The sequence below is a fragment of the Nerophis lumbriciformis genome, linkage group LG28, assembly GCF_033978685.3.
Source record: "Nerophis lumbriciformis linkage group LG28, RoL_Nlum_v2.1, whole genome shotgun sequence".
Lineage (NCBI taxonomy): Eukaryota > Metazoa > Chordata > Actinopteri > Syngnathiformes > Syngnathidae > Nerophis > Nerophis lumbriciformis.
The window spans coordinates 12,703,846-12,721,310 of NC_084575.2; the positions used below are offsets into that span (position 1 = coordinate 12,703,846).

The 17,465-nt window shown below is 42.0% G+C and overlaps 1 protein-coding gene across 1 annotated transcript in view; it reads right to left on the bottom strand.

Moving 5' to 3' along the window:
* Nucleotides 1–4,327: 4,327 nt before the first annotated feature.
* LOC133570793 (uncharacterized) overlaps nucleotides 4,328–17,465 on the bottom strand; it is a 48,645-nt gene continuing 35,507 nt past the window's right edge. The window contains exon 8 of the mRNA XM_061923510.1: nucleotides 4,328–4,411. Within this exon, the coding sequence (XP_061779494.1) occupies nucleotides 4,328–4,411 (84 nt within the window). The remainder of the gene's footprint in view (nucleotides 4,412–17,465) is intronic.

Genomic DNA, 17,465 nt, shown 5'->3' on the forward strand with positions numbered 1-17,465 from the left:
AAACATCTGTATTATAATCCTTGAACAAAGTCAGAGTGAAATTTATGTGAATAATCACTGAATGGAGAACTGGGGGTGGGATTAAATAAATTATCTTCTTCCCACTCCCTTTCAGGCAAAACTGGACAATCATGCATTGCATACTATACATTACCTTTTGCACTATATTCATTTATATTTTGTGTTGTCAACTTTGTACTTTTTTTTGTATTGTTTTTTTTATGTCATTGCCTGAAATAACTAAATAAATGAAAAAAATCAAATGAAAATTAAACCTACTGTATATTTTAGGGTAAAGTGAAGTAAATTACATTTATATAGCGCTTTTTCTGAAGTGACTCAAAGCGCTTTACATAGTGAAACCCAATATCTAAGTTACATTTAAACCAGTGTGGGTGGCACTGTGAGCAGGTGGGTAAAGTGTCTTGCCCAAGGACACAACGGCAGTGACTAGGATGGCGGAAGCGGGGATGGAACCTGCAACCCTCAAGTTGCTGGCACGGCCGCTCTACCAACCGAGCTATACCGTCCCAAAAAAAACTGGCAGCTCAGTCGGCAGTATTTTACAGTAAAATGTATGATGTTTTTTAAAGCGAAATGTAAGTACCGCTGTTCTGTTGCAGTAGGTTTCTGGAAACTGAGCTGACAGTTTTTTGCTGTTGTTTTTAGAACGCATTACTGTAAATGGAAAAACTGTACTACTGTACTGTTATTTTTATGGTAAAATTCCTGGGACTGGCCTGCTAAATGTGTATTGTAAAATCGAATTAATTTTTTTTTTTTACAGTGCAATCTCTGTTAATTGCCCTGTGTGCTCTATTGTATAGCAAACATCAGGTTGTGTATTCACACAGCTTCCAAACTGAGGGCCTTATAGTCCCTCCATGTCTGGCAAGATAAATGGTGGAAGGGGGGTGCTAAAGGGGGTGACACTCCAACTAACTTCATCTATCAGGCCAGTGAAGAGCCTTGCTAAATGTAATGGATGTTGGCAAAAGGGGCTAATAAAGATGGCAGAACACATTCATATGCGTTTCTTTGTGTGCTCAGCTTGACCAAGTCTGCCGCGCGGCCTTAAACAAAGGAGAGGAAGGAAGCCAGGGGGTTGAGTAAAATGCCTAAGGGGTGTGAGGCAGTGGTATACACACACATAGAGGCTTGCACACACACTCACACTTACACACACACACACACACACACACACTTACACGCACAAACACCCACCCACACACATACCAACCAAACAGTGGTCTTCCAGCATTGAGCACTGTGGTCTAGTCTGAAGTTGTAGGAGTGACAGCTGGCCCTGCACACTCGGCATGGGCTTATTCTCTCTTTAATGGTCAAGTCATATACACACACACACACACACATTCACACACACACACAGGATGCACCATCCTGTTTACTGTTGACTTTTCACAGTGGCCGGCCAGCAACCTGGGAGGGCTTTGCAGCGTGATCACAGGTATTACAGCTGTTTGTCAGCTTGTGTGCAGACACTTTGCTGTGACATTTTGGGCTCAAAATACAACAAACTGTCTGGTTGAAGAAAAAAAAAGTAGCCACTACGTAGCCTTTGAGGCTTTGTAGTCGTTCCTTTTTGTGCAAACTAGAGCAAGGGAACAAATGGACACTGTAAAAAAAAGTGGCAGCTCAGTTGCCAGGATTTTACCATAAAAATAAGAAGGTCCTGGGGTCTTTCTATGTGGAGTTTGCATGTTCGCCTACGGGTACTCCGGTTTCCTCCCACCTCCGAAGACATGCAATGGGAATAAGTTGATTGGCAACACTAAATTGACCCGAGTGTGTGAGTGTGAGTATGAATGTTGTCTGCCTTCCACCCGAATGCAGCTGGGATAGGCTCCAGCACCCCCGTCACCCAGAGAGGGAAAAGCGGTAGAAAATTAATGAATGAGAGAATAACAGGGGTACCGTTTTTCCATTTACAATTTGGTGTTAATACATTTTAGGGAAAACTTCTGGCAACTGAGCAGCCACTTTATTTATTTTAAAATCTGGTAAATCAAGGTGGTACTATACAAATATTTATATAGTCAACTCGTGAAGACAAATTGTTTTATATCTTCAATTAATTTCATTATTCAATGTATTTTTATATTACTGCATACTGTATATTTAAAGGCCTACTGAAACCCACTACTACCGACCACGCAGTCTGATAGTTTATATATCAATGATGAAATCTTAACATTGCAACACATGCCAATACTGCCAGGTTAGCTTACTAAAGTGCAATTTTAAATTTCGCGCGAAATATCTTGCTGAAAACGTCTCGGTATGATGACGCCGACACGTGACGTCACGGATTGTAGAGGACATTTTGGGACAGCATGGTGGCCAGCTATTAAGTCGTCTGTTTTCATCGCAAAATTCCACAGTATTCTGGACATCTGTGTTGGTGAATCTTTTGCAATTTGTTCAATGAACAATGGAGACAGCAAAGAAGAAAGCTGTAGGTGGGAAGCGATGTATTGCGGGCGGCTGCAGCAACACAAACACAGCCGGTGTTTCATTGTTTACATTCCCGAAAGATGACAGTCAAGCTTTACCATTGGCCTGTGGAGAACTGGGACAACAGAGACTCTTACCAGGAGGACTTTGAGTTGGATACGCAGACACGGTACCGTGAGTACGCATGCAGCTGCGGCTTGCAAACATTTGATCGCTTCCCCGTACGTGTGTGCCGCTATGTGCATATCACGTACGTAATTTTGGGGACTTTGGGGAAATATATGTGCTGTATGAACTTTGGGGAGGTGAACGGTACTTTGGGCTGTGGGATTGAGTGTGTTGTGCAGGTGTTTGAGTTGTATTGGCGGGTTACATGGACGGGAGGGGGGAGGTGTTTGTTATGCGGGATTAATTTGTGGCATATTAAATATAAGCCTGGTTGTGTTGTGGCTAATAGAGTATATATATGTCTTGTGTTTATTTACTGTTTTAGTCATTCCCAGCTGAATATCAGGACCCACCCGCCTCTCACAGCATCTTCCCTATCTGAATCACTCCCACTGCCCTCTAGTCCTTCACTCTCACTTTCCTCATCCACGAATCTTTCATCCTCACCCAAATTAATGGGGAAATCGTCGCTTTCTCGGTCCGAATCGCTCTCGCTGCTGGTGGCCATGATTGTAAACAAAGCGCAGATGTAAGGAGCTCCACAACCTGTGACGTCACGTGCATATCGTCTGCTGCTTCCGGTACAGGCTTTTTATCAGCGACCAAAAGTTGCGAACTTTATCGTCGATGTTCTCTACTAAATCCTTTCAGCAAAAATATGGCAATATCGCGAAATGATCAAGTATGACACATTGAATGGACCTGCTATCCCCGTTTAAATAAGAAAATCGCATTTCAGTAGGCCTTTAAGTGTTTTGTACCGAATATATACATTTTATTATTTCTTACTTTCTTTATGTATTTCGGAGTACATTCTAAAAACACAACAACATTTATTTTGTCAAATGTATAAAACATCTACGCGTGTTGCCAAATATTTCTGTATCCTCTCAAAACCCAAATTCCATGGAAGAAAGAAGGCGTACGGAGGCAGAAGTCAAAATGCTAATTGATGTAATGAGATGTAAAGCTTTCAGCTGCTGACATTCATCACTGTGGATGCGAGCTGCTTGGTAAAAGGACACTGGGCTGACAAGTGTTCAGCAAAGGAAAAGGGAGGACCCCGCAGGACGTGCGGCAGTGTGGGCAACAACAATTGGATGATTATTTGGCCAAAAGGGCACCTGTTTTGTTTGCGGTGCAGGGCCTCCGTCATTCAAAGATCTGATGACACAACACAGCTGAACAATGACAAGCAGGCATTCATCGGTACTCTTTTCGGTACTACATGTAATTGTAAATAAACATGTAAAAACACTTTTTTATTAGCTTTATTATTGTTTTATTATTGCTTCCTTATGTGTTATTATTCCAAGCTGATTAATACATCATAGGGCTGGGCGACATGCAAAAAAAATAAAATAATCATCCAATCTCGATTAATACCACAAACTTTTACAACGTTTTAAACTTGCCAGTTTTAAGGCATTCGTACTAAAAACTACATAAACTAGGGATTAGTTCAACACTTTATTAACATTCTAAGTAAATAAAACAAGTAAACTAAATAAGAAAAAGCACAATAACATAACAATGTACCAATACATTGGAGATTACATGTTTTCAAGTAAAAGAGTGCTGGTTCAAGGCTGGCCCCTGGCTGGTCCGGTTCCATGGTTTGTCAAGGAAACATGATTTCCCCTTTTCTCTCAATGACAGCATCTCAGTCACACTACGCCGATTTCTACAACTTTCCGCATTTAGCTCTGTTTTTAGCGAACATTAAATCCGTCTGCAGTTCCAATGCTTCTGTTTCCTTCCGCATACCCTGAAACCAAAAGTGAAGCGGTAAAAGGTCGACTCCGATTGTCTGTTTGGACTAATTGAAGAGCACACAGGTTGATGGCGTAGTTCAAATTTCCCAGAAGTGCTGTGACTTTGAAATTTTCAGAAACAATTTTGAGAAGTGCCAAAAAAATCAACACAAAAAATGTTACAGCTCAAGATCATACTAAAATGATAGCGGAAGGTATGTTTCAATATCTTTACCTATAGTTTTATTTGTTTGTACACATATCTTTACTTATAGTCCTGAAATATGACGTCAATCGAGCGTTTAATCATTGTTTGTGTGCTTCCTTAAAATGTCTGTTTGAGGCTGCAGCTATGAAAAGCCACAGAAATTGTGTAACATTTCATCCAGAAAAAAACTCCACCATGGTCAGATAGTATACTACTAATGCACAATTATTCACTCTCAATCGCGGTTTATGATGTCTTTTGAACCATTCCCAGTTTCTATTAAGAGTATGCTTTTGCTGCTGATATCAGTCTGTACGGACTTGACACTGTCGTCATGACAACACTGCATTAATTAATTGCTTGATCATTTTATTGAACCCCTTTTTATTTAATAAATTATAATTTGTAGAAAACTGCATTGAAAAATCGAAGTTACAGGGAATTTGTGTTTTTTTCAATTAATTGATAAAATAATGTATTAATTAATTAGATTTAATGGAAATACATTGTTTTTAAAATGCCTTCAAACCCCATTTGAAAATTCCAGGAAATAGATGGAAGTCACAGCTATTTTTCTGTTAATTGTAATGTCGCTAATTAACTAAATGAAATAACAAATAATTTGATCAAGTTTGTATTTTTTTCATTCAGTGCTCTTCTTTGCGTTACAGCTCTAATAAATTTGCTTTTTATTTCATGCATTCATGACAAATAAGGGAGCTATTTTGTTTTCATTTTCCAAAATATACAGTATGTCACACATTTCTCTATTGTCTCAAAGGGGAACTGCGCTTTTTTGGAATTTTGCCTGTCGTTCACAATCATTATGAGAGACAAGAATACGAAGGTCCTCGGTTCGATTCTGGGCTCGGGATCTTTCTGTCTTTCTCCAAAGACATGCACCTGGGGATAGGTTGATTGGCAACACTAAATTGGCCCTACTGTGTGAATGTGAGTGTGAATGTTGTCTGTCTATCTGTGTTGGTCCTGTGATGAGGTGGCGACTTGTCCAGGGTGTACACCGCCTTCTGCCCGAATGCAGCTGAGATAGGCTCCAGCACCCCCCGCGATGAAAGAAGACACGTCTTTTTTTTTTGGTGTTTTAAAGATGATAAAAAAAACGCTTGAAAGTAGCCTTCAAAGCCCTCTAAAACAACTTCAAAACAAACCCTCCATCAATGTTTTGTATACACACTGCAAGTCTATATATCATGTAGTAACAGACACGTTCATGTAATATGTTCAATATTTACTGTATTTTGGTCATTTTAAGCCTTGCTGGAACTGATTTCCTCAGCCCATTGATTCCCGTTTCCATAGCATCTATCAACCAATCAATCAAAGTTTACTTGTATAACCCTTAATCACAAATGTCTCAAAAGGCTGCGCAAGCCACAACGACATCTCACATCAGGGCAAAAAAAAACTCAACCTAATGGGAACAATGAGAAACCTTGGAAGGGACCATTGGCGTTGTTAGGCATATTTTAGGGGGGCTCAAGCCCACTAAATAATTTGGTGGTTTTTTTTGTTTTTTTTACAAATACATACCGACATAGTCATTATAAAGTGGCCCGAATATGACTTTAAATAAATAATCATATAACCTGTTATTATTCACTCAGTTTCCCCTCACTTCGTAGCGTAAGGTAGAGAGCCCCTTTAGTGCGTCGGTATCCAATCCATTCCACTTGTTCATATAGAAAATGCCCACATCACTCAAATTCCAGTCCGCATTTTCTCTGCGACCTTGCTTGCGGTCCTGCAGGTGTACGAAGCACATTATCTTCCTTTACAATGAGTGAAGCTGCACAAAACCTTGTGTGTGCAATTGTAAATAATTTAGTTTTTAAGTTTTGTGTTTCTTGTAGAATCTACATAAAGTAATATACATTAGCCTATTGTTAAAATAATGGAAAAAAACATCATTAAATATATTTGTTTTATTGTATTGTTACATTAATAGCTGTTTCATTATTATAGGATGGCTTGTTAAACATTTCATAGGATTTTCAGAGGGAGGAAAAACCAAGACATTTAATATAAAATGTAAAATTAATAAATACATAAAAAGAAAAAGAAAAAAAATTGTTAAAAGCCATCGTTCCGGGGAGCATTTCATTTCGTCCTGTGCATTTTTTTTAAATAATAATAATAACAATGAATAATTTTTAAGTCTTTGTTAGCCGTTTGTGAAGTTTTGTGCTTGTGCGTAACGTTCGCTTGCATCCTGTGCATCTCCTGTGGGCTAAGCCCCCCTGTCCTTAAAAGCTAGTGACGCCCCTGGAAGGGACCCCCCCAACCCCTGAATAGGGCCCAGGGGGGTGATAGATAACAGCCAGATAGGGAGGTAGCGGTGTGACAGATCTCATAGTAAGCACCCCAAATGATTTATATTTATTACATAGGTTAGGGCTAAGGTTAAGGTTTTCATTGGATATTAGTGCGACCCCTCCACCCTTTTTAAGGGGACGGGTAATTTATGCACTCGTATAATTAGGAGGAGATGCCTCGTTAAGTGGGAAAAATTCATCTGGTTTTAGCCAAGTTTTGCTGAGACCAATGACGTTAAGATTTTTGTCTCTAATGACCTCATTAACTAAAAACGTTTTGAGAGACAATGATCTGATGTGTTTAAAAAGCCCATATTATAGGTAGTAGGCTGTTTGGAGGCATTTTTGTTAATGGTATCAGTGGTACTGATAGTAATAACGTTATGTTTATTTTGTGTGTTCGCCTTAAATCATTTCGATCACATCTAGGAATTGATATAATGGGGATCTTGAGATTATTTGCTTGGTGCTGCGATAGATTGAACGCGTCATAATTTGCCACCTCAGTAGAATGCATGTTCACCTCTGGCACAGTCACTACAGAAAAAACATTATGTGAGTTATGTATTATTCCACAAGAAATGTTGTGTGTGCAGGAATTTTTTTCAGCCTGGTGCTGGTTAGTTCTAGTTTAACTGACTCCTCACCCGGACTAACAGACACTGTAATTGCCTGTGTCCGAGCTTGCTCTAGTGTAGTTAGTCAAGCTTGGCTCAAATAGTAGTCTATATTTCTGGAGAGAGTGATGGCGCCTTCCCGGTTAGGGTGAAGGTTGTACCTTCTCAGCAAGCCTGGTTTGCCTCAGAAAGAGGGCCAATCATCGAATAAACGTTAGTCCCTATCCTCTACAAAAACTACCCAGCCACTTGTTAAGCGAGACTAATCTGCTATACTAATCTGCTATACCTCTCATCATTGCCTCTCACAGGCAGGGAGCCAAAGACATCTTTCTAGCCGGGACATCTTTCTAGCAAGATTACTAGTCCGAGCTATGTACCTCTTTGTAATCTCTGACTGTCTCATCCTAGTGTCATTGGAGCCAACGTGTACAACTATGTTCGCGTAGCTAGTGGTGCGATTAGCCTGTCGTACGTGTTTACTAGGCCTGTTGAAAGTCAGCTCCCTAAGGCTGCCTTTACACTAAGGTTATACAAGATATAACCAGCTACAAAAACAACATGCTTCGACGAAGCTAGTAAAGAGACACACACTTCATCTCCACCTCCAACAGCAGCTGGATTTTAACGAGGCACTGCACACTGAAGGTACACACACTCTGTCAATTCTCTTATATACTCTTTCATTCTAGACTTCTAGAGTGTTTGATTATCACATCACTCTAAATGTTTAGACTATAAAGTTCACAAACCTAAAGAGGGATACTAGTGGGCCAGGCTAATATTTCCTTTTCTCTAAACTAAGTGGGGAAATGTGTAGAGTGTTCTGGGCTTCAGACATGATTTTATTTCAGAATTCCTTGAGATAAAAAAACGCCTGGTTAGGCTTTATGTATGTAGTGTGCCTTTCTTGGTTTACAGCTATGTTGTTATTATGCTGTTTGTTACTTATGTATGTTATGTTGCAGCTATTTAAAATAGTTTTGTCAATTTGTTCTGGTCTGAAACAAATTGGCCCTTTGAAACATATCTTTGTCTTTGTGTGTTGTATGTAGACCACATTGCTTAGCAGAGTTCAGTGATGCAAATGCATGTCAAGTTGATCAACAGATCGTATTATTCTCCAGTGCAATAACAGTACTGAAATGAAGGCTAAAAGGGCATTAAATGGGGCCTTAAAAAAAATATATATATATATATAAGTAACTAAATAGTTACTTTTCACAGTAACGCATTACTTTTTGGTTTAAGTAATTGAGTTAGTAACTGAGTTACTTTTGAAATAAAGTAACTAGTAACTGTAACTAGTTACTGGTTTTCAGTAATTAACCCAACACTGGATATAACCCACTTAACCTTATCCCTGTCCACACACACACACAATGCCATCGTTTAAGACCCGCTCCCGCCTCTGTCCGCCGGCACAACGCGACCTAGTACGCATGCGCGGAAAATGGCAAACGTGTATATATTACGTCATAGTCACCTCTGACCTGGAAGTGTATCTTTACCTGGCAGTCTGGTATGTGATTTTTTCAATGTAGCCTATTCCCGCATTTCTTTTAACAGTAAACCTTTCTTGCCTCACCATCAGCAGCCGTTAGACTAGCCCTATTGTAGTGAATCACACCTGAGCCATCATACATGAATCAAATCTTTAATGGACGTTTGGAAGTAAACAATGTGATTAAAGAACATTTTACAACAATCAACCTAGGGATCTAGATATCTGGTCAGGACACTATTCACTCTTTTACCTTCACCTTCATTGACCATTCTTGCAATCCTGCCTGTGCTTGGAGGCTGAAATTGGCAGTCGTACTCGACGGCCGCAACTACTTCATGGTTTCAAAGTAGTTATGGAGTACAAAACTAGACGTTGAGTAATCACTCGACATACATCGCGGACAATAACTGATAGTCTGCTTTGCCAGTCCAAATGCATTCGGTGTTTTCCGTAGGTAACAAAAGGCACACGCTACCTTTTCTATCACATCCACGAGGGCCCGCACTCTCATTGTCTCTCCTTCGACAAATAGACAAAGTTTTTCACTAAGTTGGATTACAGCTGACCTGGACATTTGAAAGTTGTCTTGCCATTCCTCTGGCACAACACACTCGTTGACAAACATATCCCACCAGGTTGACGTTCTTCCAGGCCTTATCCAAAACCGTCGCTCAACATTGCTATGTTTACGAATAGTCCGAGTAGTTTTTCCCCGTCTTTATCAAAATAGAACTATAGATGTCAAACATTGTGTATGTGCTGAAAGATTCATTAATGATTGTTGCCTTACAAAATAAATATGTATCAAATATATTGCAAAATAAGGGACTCATAAAAATTGATGAAATATAAATTAGGCTGTATCGCCTACAATTGCACATTAGATTGATTTTCTTTTCAGCTTTTACTGTGTAAGGTTTTTGAGACAGTAGTTGTTATCATGAGTATAACATATGTATTCACGTTTTTATGTAGTATTTGAAATACTAGTTTATTTATACACTGCCTTTTTTAGAAATCATCGTTACATCATTCAGTCTGCCATTATTAAGCCATCAACGCCCCCTAGTGGAAACTGGAAAGATTACTGTATCTATCCCTTTGATAAATGGCAATCATGTTGCATAAACAAGAGTCACTACGTTTCCATGCACTAAATTAGTCTGATTTCTCAAATAGTTCGGTTTTTTGTATTTTCACACCTACGTGTGAAGTCCAAGTGTCCATGCACTTTCGCTAATGCGACTGTTGATCATACGCCATGTGCCTCCCGTACACTGGGGGGCGTTTTCTTTTCTTTTTTTTTCATTTTAGCGCAGTTAAATTAATTATTTTTCCGGTTGACCTATGACGTCATTTTAGCCGTCTGCGGATCCTTACAACTTTTTTTTAAAGTAATTTTCGCTGTAATATTGGCACAGATTACAAATATTACGTTTCGAATGACTATGTTGATGTTAAATAGCAGACAGTATCAAGAAATACTCTTGGATTGCGCTACAAACATGACGCTACTACCAAGAATATATCGGGGATATATGCAGGTCCGAAGCAAAGACACTGCGGCAGAAGAGTTTTTTTAAAGGAATTTTCGGACAAAGAATCATGTCCATGAATTGATTAACGTGGACCCCGACTTAAACAAGTTGGAAAACTTATTCGGGTGTTACCATTTAGTGGTCAATTGTACAGAATATGTACTGTACTGTGCAATCTACTAATAAAAGTTTCAATCAATCAATCAATCAATGTCCGACCGGTAGGAGGCCACGGGGAAGACCCAGGACACGTTGGGAAGACTATGTCTCCCGGCTGGCCTGGGAACGCCTCGGGATCCCCCGGGAGGAGCTGGACGAAATGGCTGGGGAGAGGGAAGTCTGGGCTTCCCCGCTTAGGCTGCTGCCCCCGCGACCCGACCTCGGATAAGCGGAAGAAGATGGATGGATGGAATCATGGAAACAAAACTTCTGACTGCCTCGGAGTTCATTCATGAGGCTCTGTCGATTGATAGAATGAGTTTTAAATCTGAAGGAAAAGACAGTTTGTGTCTACTGTTCCGGATTAATTTTGCAATGTTCTGCACTATTTTGCCAGTTGTGCAGAATACAGTTATTGCTAATCAGTTTGTGTTATAGACGGTATTATAGTACCACCTATTGGATGTTTACTGACACTGCATCTTGGAAAAAATTGTCATGCAGTTTCCCAACATGCCAGGGCTGACGTCATTGTGCTGTGAGCTGAGCCGAAGCAGTAAAGATAATAATAACGAAGCTATAAGTTCACCTTTGTTAAACCTCGAACCCAAACTGTTTGCAAATGCAGCGTGAGGAGGTTTGTGTACCATTCGACTTAAATATACCTGCTTCATTATCTTTCATCTCATTCGTATTTCGTTTTGGAGCCCGAATTACATTTCCTTAGCTACCTTCTAAAATATGTTTCCTTTTTTTACCCTCGATGCAGTTCAAAATGTTCTGTTCTTTTAATTTGTAAAGCAAATAAAAAGTATCCTTTTCCTGACAATTGTTGAATGCTATCTGCTTCCGGGTTGTGTCCCGCGCGTTGAGACTGGCACATGCGCAATACGAAGGGTCCTCTCCAGCCGTACACACCCACTCGAGAAATCTGGTTTCCAATCGCATAAACTATGGAGCCAGAACAGTGCCAGTAAGATTTAGCATCTCCTTTTAACGGTTTCGTTTCTTTTTTTTTAGGGTTTCAAACTATAGGCAGTGTTTTAGCGTGAGGGGCGGGCTCCTGTGGGCGTGGCTTACAACAAGTTTGTTATGTTATGTCATACTTGCCAACCTGGAGACCTCCGATTTCGGGAGGGGGGGTGGGTCAGGGTGGGGCGGGGGCGTGGCTAAGAGGGGAGGAGTATATTTACAGCTAGAATTCACCAAGTCAAGTATTTCCTATATATATATATATATAGGAAATACTTGACTTTCAGTGAATTCTAGCTATATATATATTTATTTTATTTTATATATATATATATATATATATATATATATATATATATATATATATATATATATATGCTAGTGTATATATATATATATATATATATATACATATATATATATATATATATATATATATATATATATATATATATTAGAGATGCGCGGATAGGCAATTATTTCATCCGCAACCGCATCAGAAAGTCGTCAACCATCCGCCATCCATCCGATGTAACATTTGATCAGAACCGCACCCGCCCGCACCCGCCTGTTGTTATATATCTAATATAGACGATGCAAGGCATTAGTGAGGTTATAAAGCTTTTGCCTGTTAAAGAAAGGAGACTGATCCAATGCAGCACAGACATTCGCGTGCCACGCTGTCACGACCCAGACGCACACCAGTGCGCAATCATATGGGAGCCGCGCTGAGCGCACCTCGCTGCCGGCGACGGCCGGGTATGGGCCCGACGCTCCAGCGCCATCCATTTTCAGGGCTAGTTGATTCGGCAGGTGGGTTGTTACACACTCCTTAGCGGGTTCCGACTTCCATGGCCACCGTCCTGCTGTCTATATCAACCAGGGTGAGCCCCACCCCTTTCGTGAGCGCACTGCGCGCGGAGTGACCCCTGTTACGCGCCCCCGGCAACAGGGGTGGCGGGCAGGTAAGCTGCGCGGGCGGAGCGCGCGGAGTGACCCCTGTTACGAGCCCCCGGCCACGGGGGTGGCGGGCAGGTAAGCTGCTTACCTGCTGCGCGTGACGCCGGCCGCGGCGAAGGCGGACGAGGCGGGGTGTCGGTGCGGTGGGCGCGGTGGTGACCCTGGACGTGCGTCGGGCCCTTCTCGCGGATCGCCTCAGCTACGGCTCCCGGTGGGGCCCTCTCGGGGGAAGGGGCCTCGGTCCCGGACCCCGGCGAGGCGTCCCTTCTCCGCTCCGTAAAAGTGTCCATCTCTCTTTTTTTTTTTTTCTTCTGTTGTGGCATATGCAGCAGGTGCCTGCTCGTTTTTCGTATGTGGGTAACAACATGTATCATGTTGTATACTTGCATGTTCGAAATAAACTCAAACTCAACTCAACTCAACATTTAACTATGTATATATATTTCCGAATTGGTTTAACTGCCACCCGCCTGAATCTATTTAAAATCTAATTTTTTTTTATTTCAACCGCCCGACCCGACCCGACTCGCGGATAAAATCTAATTTTTTTTAATTTCATCCGCACGATCCGCGGATAATCCGCGGACTCCGCGGTTGTGCCCGCAAACCGCGCATCTCTAATATATATATATATATATATATATATATATATATATATATATATATATATATATATATATATATATATATATATATATATATATATATATATATATATATAAATAAAAGAAATACTTGAATTACAGTGTTCATTTGTTTACACATATACACACACATAACACTCATCTACTCATTGTTGAGTTAAGGGTTGAATTGTCCATCCTTGTTCTATTCTCTGTCACTATTTTTCTAACCATGCTGAACACCCTTTCGCAGGTACCCAGAAAGGTTTCGAGTACCACCAAAAAAACTGAATCTCTGAAGACGGTATAAAAATCTGTGTTAAAGGTGTACAAATACTGTTTGTATAATAAGCATGTTATTGTTTACAAATGAGGGTTAAGAGTTCAGTACTAAAAAAAAAAAAAGAATGTGGCTTAAATACAGTTTTTTAATTGAGCTGCTGCATTTTTTGGTTGGGTTGTTTATTTATTTAGAGTAACTTCTACATTTCTAAAAGGGGAGGAATGTAATAGAGTGATCTATGTTTGTCTGTTGCCATCTCCTGGTGAATGTTGGCTATAGCGTACTGGGGTTACTTTTTGGTTGGCCAACGATTTATGTGGTGTTGCGCACTTGACGTCAAGTGTGTGAGTCTGTTCTGAAGTCTACAGTAAAGAGACGTACTTCTTCACCTCGCCTGGTTATTGCCTCCAACTCAATATATTACAACAACATTGCTGTTTACGGCAGACAAACTGCTTTACGGTAGAATAAAACATGACTGCTGTTGTGTGTTGTTACCGCGCTGGGAGGACGTTAATGAAACTGCCTAATAAACCCACATAAGAAACCAAGAACTCGCCCTCGATCATTCTACAGTTACAACATGTTTGGGCAGGCACGCTGTTTCTATTGTGGGAAAGCTGACGTGAATACAAGCTGTTGACACGTCACTCAGGTCCGCATGGAGCTGGCGGGGGCGTGGCTTCTAGCTCCGCCTGAATTTCGGGAGATTTTCGGGAGACAATTTGTCCCGGGAGGTTTTCGGGAGAGGCGCTGAATTTCGGCAGTCTCCTGGAAAATCCGGGAGGGTTGGCAAGTATGTGTTATGGTATTTTCATTTATTATGCACCCCCCAACCAACTGTTACATCAGCCCGGGGCGCAGCCCGAGTGGAGAAACAAAAAAGAAACAGAGACTAAGACACACAAAGGAATCTAAACTAAACATTTAAGACTCACAATGAACACATAAATCAAAAGTCATCTGCGGTAAAGAGGTGAGTTTTAAGCTGTGCTCTAAAAGAGTCCAGAGTGGTGGCGGACTTCATATTCAGAGGGAGCTTATTCCATAGCCTGGGTGCCATCACTGAGAAAGCACGGTCTCCCTTTGTCACTAGGTTTGACAGTGGGACCTTAAGGGTTATCTGGTTGTCCGATCTAAGGCAACGACCAAACCTGGAGCTGGTGGGTTGGTCCAGGAGATCTTTAATGTAAGCTGGGGCGAGACCATTGAGCGCTTTCAAGACATACGTGACGATCTTAAATTTCACTCTGCGCTTCACTGGGAGCCAGTGAAGAGAGGAGAGGATGGGAGAAATGTGTTCCCTCATATTTGCGCCTGTCACCAGCCTGGCAGCTGCATTTTGTACTAGCTGCATGCTATGGATGGTCTTGTCAGTGACCCCAGCATAAAGGGCATTGCTATAGTCCAGTCTAGAAAAGATAAGTATCAACATGACCCTCCGTAGGTCACTGGGGGAGAGGAAAGACTTGATCTTGGCTATTGTGCGAAGTTGGAAAAAACAGGATTTCACCACAGATTTCACTTGCTTGTCAAACTTGAGGTCTGGGTCGAATATGACCCCAAGGTTTTTGACATGGGGTTTTTCAAGAGTGGCCAAACTTCCCAAATTCTTTCTGATCTGACTGACCGAGGTGAAGTTGCCAAACAGAAGAATTTCACTCTTGGTGTCATTGAGCTGCAGGAAGCTTTGTGACATCCACTCCTTTATGTCCCGCAAGCAGTCTTTCAAAAGGTCCAGCCCAGAGTCTGTCTTGAGTGGAAGATAGATTTCAGTATCGTCAGCGTAGCAGTGAAAGGAAATTTTATGGCGATGAATGACTTGCCTGAGGGGGAGCATGTAGATGGAGAACAGGATGGGACCCAGTATTGAGCCCTGAGGGAGTTTACCCGGAAATAGTTTTACTGGACTTGGGCATGCAAGTAAAACACCGTAGAAGAAGAAAGGAGGACCAAGGGCGTCAAAATGAAGTTAAAAAATGTTTTAAAACATGAAATTATGAAGCAAAAGTTGTTGTTTTTTTAAACATTTATCTTGAGTACGCCAATATATGTTGCTGTCAGCTGATTAATTTCCTGCTCAGAGAGAAATATTGTATTTATAAACATAATAATATAGTATCCTTTAGGGGTCAAGGGACAGACGGTAGTAAGTTGATGGATGCATACATTAACCTACTTTTATTACTCTTTGACTACTTCGTAAAGCACTCTGGTCAACTGTGTTGCTTTCACATGGCCGCGCTACACTCTGGACAAGTCACCAGTTCATTGGGGAAAAAAAGTCACCAGTTTATTGTAAAGCAACAGTTTGACTGTCTGTAACACATATCACTGTCGGACAGTGCATTAGTATGCGCTAGAGATGCGCGGTTTGCGGACACAACCGCGGAGTCCGCGGATTATCCGCGGTTCGGGCGGTTGAAATAAAAAAAAATTAGATTTTATCCGCGGGTCGAGTCGGGCGGTTGAAATAAAAAAAAATTAGATTTTAAATAGATTCAGGCGGGTGGCAGTTAAACCAATTCGGAAATATATATACATAGTTAAATGTTGTTACCCACATATGAAAAACGAGCAGGCACCTGCAGCATATGCCACAACAGAAGAAGAAGAAAAAAAAAGAGATGGACACTTTTACGGAGCGGAGAAGGGACGCCTCGCCGGGGTCCGGGACCGAGGCCCCTTCCCCCGAGAGGGCCCCACCGGGAGCCGTAGCTGAGGTGATCCGCGAGAAGGGCCCGACGCACGTCCAGGGTCACCACCGCGCCCACCGCACGACACCCCGCCTCGTCCGCCTTCGCCGCGGCCGGCGTCACGCGCAGCAGGTAAGCAGCTTACCTGCCCGCCACCCCCGTGGCCGGGGGCTCGTAACAGGGGTCACTCCGCGCGCTGCGCCCGCCCAGCTTACCTGCCCGCCACCCCTGTTGCCGGGGGCGCGTAACAGGGGTCACTCCGCGCGCAGTGCGCTCACGAAAGGGGTGGGGCAAGCAGAACTGGCGCTGCGGGATGAACCGAACGCCGGATTAAGGCGCCCGATGCCGACGCTCATCAGACCCCAGAAAAGGTGTTGGTTGATATAGACAGCAGGACGGTGGCCATGGAAGTCGGAACCCGCTAAGGAGTGTGTAACAACCCACCTGCCGAATCAACTAGCCCTGAAAATGGATGGCGCTGGAGCGTCGGGCCCATACCCGGCCGTCGCCGGCAGCGAGAGCCGCGAGGGCTAGGCCGCGACGAGTAGGATGGGCGCCGCGGTGCGCGCTGAAGCCTCGGGCGCGAGCCCGGGTGCGAGGGACATCGCACCTCCACGCGCTTGGAGGTGCACTCAGCGCGGCTCCCAGATGATTGCTGCATTGGATCAGTCGCCTTTCTTTAACAGGCAAAAGCTTTATAACCTCACTAATGCCTTGCATCGTCTATATTAGATATATAACAACAGGCGGGTGCGGGCGGGTGCGGTGTTGATTAAATGTTAATTCGGGTGGATGCGGATGGTTGACAACTTTTGTCATGCGGTTGCGGATGAAATAATTGCCTATCCGCGCATCTCTAGTATGCGCCCAATCAGCGGCTTCATTGAGTCGTAATATGACGCATTCAAGTTCGAGTTCACACAGTAAATAATCATTACTAAGTAATTATTAAACATTACTATTAAAAAGTACTGAGTAACTGAATACAAAATAGTCATCATGAGTATTTTGACAAAGGTCAGTTATGTTATCATGATGTGTTCAATGTGGTCTTGTAAAATGTGTTATCAATCCAAAAAAAGCCTCAATACAAAAAAGTCAGATGTTCAAAGATTTGTGATTATATGTTTTCATAGAAATATAAAATAACATTTTTGATTGATTGATTGAAA